The sequence below is a fragment of the Montipora foliosa genome, chromosome 3 (genome assembly GCF_036669935.1).
Source record: "Montipora foliosa isolate CH-2021 chromosome 3, ASM3666993v2, whole genome shotgun sequence".
Taxonomy (NCBI): domain Eukaryota; kingdom Metazoa; phylum Cnidaria; class Anthozoa; order Scleractinia; family Acroporidae; genus Montipora; species Montipora foliosa.
Window position 1 is genome coordinate 18,592,121 of NC_090871.1, and position 5,000 is coordinate 18,597,120.

At 35.2% G+C, this 5,000-nt stretch overlaps 1 protein-coding gene across 3 annotated transcripts in view; it reads right to left on the reverse strand.

Moving 5' to 3' along the window:
- The window catches only part of LOC137996983 (structural maintenance of chromosomes protein 6-like), a 50,567-nt gene that overhangs the window by 28,458 nt on the left and 17,109 nt on the right, over positions 1-5,000 (reverse strand). For all 3 annotated transcript variants that reach the window (XM_068842647.1, XM_068842650.1, XM_068842648.1), the window contains exons 9-11: positions 2,959-3,039; positions 2,195-2,341; positions 795-886 (exon numbers count right to left, since the gene is read on the reverse strand). In XM_068842647.1, coding sequence (XP_068698748.1) covers positions 795-886; positions 2,195-2,341; positions 2,959-3,039 — 320 coding nt within the window. The remainder of the gene's footprint in view (positions 1-794; positions 887-2,194; positions 2,342-2,958; positions 3,040-5,000) is intronic.

Below are 5,000 nucleotides of genomic sequence, written 5' to 3' on the forward strand. Positions count from 1 at the left end.
ACAGACAAACCCTTTCCTAATGACACTAATGATCTAGTTGTCAAATTTTGCAACCTCATCAGGATCAGGTCTACCTTTTTTAGTCTTTTACCTAAGATTCATTTAAAAAAGTAAAAGAAACATTCTAGTCCATAAAAAATAATAGAAAGCATGTGGAAGTATAGCCTTACTGAACTAACTAGGAACACTATTAATAAAGGTGATTATCAAAAGATAAACAGAGAATTTCTCTGTTACAGTATCTGCTTATAACAATATATATTAGAATAACATTCTGTTTCTCTTACTACTGTATTTGTTCACCAAAAAAGATATTACTTCCACAACAATTATTATTAATTTAGCAACGGATATACCCGTCAAATTTTTCCCATGATCGAAGTGCTCCAAATGTTACAAAAGGCAAAAACACATGCAATTCCCTTAGGGAATCATGTGACACAACAAAAGCTGACTGAAACAATGCAACTGAAATCGGTCGGCGCTAACTAAAACATCAAATTTTCAGATTCATTCCGGTACATTCCGCTTTATTTGGGTGTCATTCCGCCTCATTCCGGTGTAATTCCGGGGTCATTCCGGCAAGTTCCGGTATATTCCGGCACCATTCTTGCTCATTTCGTTTCATTCCGGTGTTATTCCGCCTCATTCCAGCATATTCCGGTTTATTCCGGTATATTCCGTTCCATTCCTGTGTTTAGTAATGCCCTGTATTTCATTGTCAATTTTTTGATAGCACAAACACTGAAGCACTTTCCTTGTTTTGGGAATACCAAAAAAACAAAAAGACGTACACAGAGCTCATTATTTCTTCTAATCTTTCTTGATATGTGGCTTGGTTGCGTGTTTCTTCCACAATTTCCTGTTGCAGTCTTCTTACAACAGACTGAAAGAAATTGGGGAAAAGCATCAGTTTGTGATGTCATTACCCTCTCCTTTTCCTCAGATTTAAGAACAACAAAGAACAGGGAGATGATACTAAAGTAAACATATTTTATGGCAGGGATTGGCTGACAAGGAAGCTAGTGAGAAAAAGGGAAACATCAACATGAACTGGGGTCACAATTTCATCATTTACACAACTTTCACTTAGCTTTAACCCCTTTGTATGTCATTATTAATTAACTTGTGGCTCATAGCTATTTGGATCGTTACTTATTTCTTACATTGCTGGTTATATCCCTTCGACAAACTCAGTGTTAATTTCCAAACTGTAACAAAATACAATGACAAAGGGATGTATGCTTGCTTCATGGCATGAGGATTTAGAACTGGAGGAGAAAGGAAAGCTGGTTATATATGTTCAAGAGACCTTTACAAATTGACTAAAGGAATTTCAATAGTTTGAACAATGAAAGAAAGTTATTTTGGATATTATAAGGACAGCCATTAAATTTAACAGTTTCCATTCAACGCCACACAAAATTAATTAATGCCTCTATCGACTAGTTTTGAAGCTGAAGCGAAGAGTTACACTTAAATACCTGTAATTCCAGCCTCTGTAATTACTAGTATTTAAAATTACCATCAGGTCTTACTGTCTGGTTTTACCTTTGATAAGGCACAAGGGTTTCAAACAATTAGACCTTTTCAGATACTAAATCAATTTCTTCTTTTCTCCCAGAAAAGCAATAAATTAAGAAGACTGTATACGTAAAACCATAGTAGAAAATTTAATTATTAACAAACACAAACATTTATTACACAGTTTTAACCTGTCAGTGACTTCCTTGAATAGATTGTTGCTTTAAGCGTTTATATCTTATAATGATCAATATGTCACTCCCAAACAGCTGCCAGGTACGAAAGTAAAACCTGATCAACTCGGGATTCTCATCTCAGATCGAGTGAAAAACAGTTTTGTAAACCAAAATTATTCAACGTCTGTCCTGATTTCACCAAGGTTAGCTTAAGGATTTAAGGATTAGGGATAGGGTGATTTCTTAAGGCCTCATCAATTTTTCTTTTACGTTGATCCGAGGTGAGCAACCTGAGATGACCGGGTTTGACTTTTGTACCTGCCTTATAACAATAACTACAACCCTATGCAATGAAAAGACGTACATTATGACCTCTTGATTAACTGTACATCCAAGGTACTTGTTAGTTACCATACACACTGACAAATGAATCTTTACAGCTAAATCTACAACAAATTATATAGAGAGAACATTAAGAGATGCAGTCAACATACTTGTTTCTCTTTTAATGCTTTTTTCTTTTCTTGTAGTTGCGTACACACTTCCTTCTGTTTTGCTTGTAGCAACTCTGCCTCATTTTTTATCTGTGTTATTGCATGTTCTACTGTTCTCACTTCCTCTTCAATTTCCGTCATTTTGTCCTTTCAGAAAAAAATAAAACAAAGAACATCACATTGGCAATAACAGGGTTCATACTCTTTTAATCTCTTCAAATTTCATGACTTTTTGCATCATGTAAGAATAGTTTTGAAAAATTTCTTACATGACAGCTAAACTTAAGGTTATGGAAAACTATTAATAGAGAAGGTCATGATGACAGTTCTCTAGCTTTCCACAACCTTAAGTTTAGCTGTCACATAAGAAAATTTTCAAAACTATTCTTGCATTAGGATATTTTCTCTGACAATTTGACTTGGTTCAAATTTAATTTAAATAAATTAACAACTTCTGTCCACCAAACATCCGATTTTTTGATAGAAACTTGTCTTTATTTCATTTTATCTTTGCTTTGACAACTGGAATGATTAATCTACCATTTATAATCATGATAATTTTCCATGACTGACCATAAAATTCCATTCCAGATTTTCCATGACCCCTATGAACCATGAATAAGGAAATCTGACACATTAGCCCCAATAATCAGGAAAGAATTAATATAGAAAATTGTATTTTTTTGTCCACTTATCTTAAAGTTTGTTTTAAACACTTGTGACAGGCAAATGAATGCTACTTAGGGTAAAAACCAAAAACAAACCTCACATCCTTGGATCTTCTTGTCATAGTTTGGAAGGCCAGACTTAAGTCTCCCCAAAGAGCTTTCAATTTTAGCAACATCCTGAAACAAAACAAGATCAAAGTTGATTCACAGGCAGTCTTCACTACACCAAAGACAATTTTGTTCAATTCTGCTCAGTTTTGTATGCAATCAATCAATCAATCTTTTTTAAACAAAAAATCTTATCACAATAAAAGTGGTCTTCCTAGGAGTCGTGTAAAAACATTACCACATTCCTTATACTTAGGGCTCAAAGTTTGCGACCAAATGGTCGCACAAGCGACTAAATTTTTGGTTGTGCGCCTAAAAAATCATGTATGATCGCACTCACGCACCTTAGAAGCTCAAGTACAGTGTGACTGAATTGCCCCTCTGCTTTTTCTCACCTGACTATACTTACGTATTCCGTGTGGAACGTGATGAAACAGAAATGTCAATCATCAGATATAAAGATATACATAACAAAATCTGGCCCTCAATAATAAAGTTACACTATTTTCCTTTCATCAGTGTGTGTTTATTTGTTGTCAGTTTTCTCAACAAATTCCCCCAACGCTGGTGAAGGTCCATTTTTCCTATTGATGTTTCATTCCATCCCATACTCTTTTCAATTGTTAAAACTTTGTTTTGTAAAACTCTGCTGACACATGCAAATGAAGACTATAAATAAAGCACATGCTTATTGCACATGTTAAAGTTTTGTGATAGTGGAAGGTCAAGAGGGGGTCAACAAGCCTTTTTCTTCAAGGTAAGAAAATTGTTTAAAAAAGTCATAAGTCATCACGCTTATATTGTCTTGTATTCAATAATTTTCTTATAAAAAGCCATGCATTGCAGCCTTCACAAAAGTGAGTAATTCTGCCTCGAATGATACTGCATCACTATATCAGTCCTCGATAAAGCTAAAGAGGATGAGCCAACGAGCAAGAAAATAAAATATACAAACTTCAAGGAGTGGGGTGAAGCGAATTCGAGCAGCTAGAGTGGGATTCAGAGAAAGAATTTATGCACTGCAGATACTGTAAAGCTTTCCCCGTGCATTCATCCGCTTCATCCTGAGCTTAGTCAATGGCTTCCAGCTAGCAAAGGTCTCTTTTCTTTTGTCTTCACTGGGCTGACGAGTATGGGAAAAGAGACCTCCGCCATGGGTCGAAAGCATGTGCGACGGTTACGTAGCGACCAAATCCTTCATGTTGTGTAGACTCACTCACAGCGGAATCACTCTAAAGGAATGTGCGAGACACGGCGGCCTATGACAATGACGTCAAATTAAATGCGCAGAATTTATTTGCCATTTGCAAAAGCATTAAGTCTGATCTTGGTAACCTGATGGAATCATTGAATTTCGCGTCTATTATCAATTATGAAGTTGTGTATCTATTCTGGTTTTCAAGTATATTTTCTTTGGTTACAAGTGTACATTGAAAAGGAAAATACATGATGTTCATGTAATAATAGTTTGTTATTGAAATTGAGAAGTCAAGTTGAATTAAAAACCACAAGTCAGAATTTTATCGCTTTCTCAAACAAAAAGTAAGTCAGCCTTACTACAATGTAGTTATAATAACAAACATGGCACTAAAATAAAATTATACAAAAAACTGAAGATGACATAGTCGTAATGTCTTAAGTTCTGCTTTTCTGTTGGAACAGGTGCTCCTAGTAATTTAAGCTGTGCTCCTGACATTTTCTGCTATGCGCCTAAAATTTTGGCAGTGCGCCTAGAAATATACACTTGGTAGCACAAGTGCTCCCAAAGCCAAAATAAACTTTGAGCCCTGATACTTAATACATAATTAACCCTTTGACGTCCAAACCGGCCTAAACTGGCTAGACTTTTTTACTCGTCAACGGGGAACCCCTGGGAGTCAATGGGTTAACTATAAATAAAGTTAATATACCCAAGTAAAATATAAATGATTAAAATTTAAAAATGATTATAAAATAATCTTTCCAATGGAGAAAAGTTTTGAATTCCCTGAGACCTGACATGTTTCTTATTTCAGAGGGAATCCTGTTCC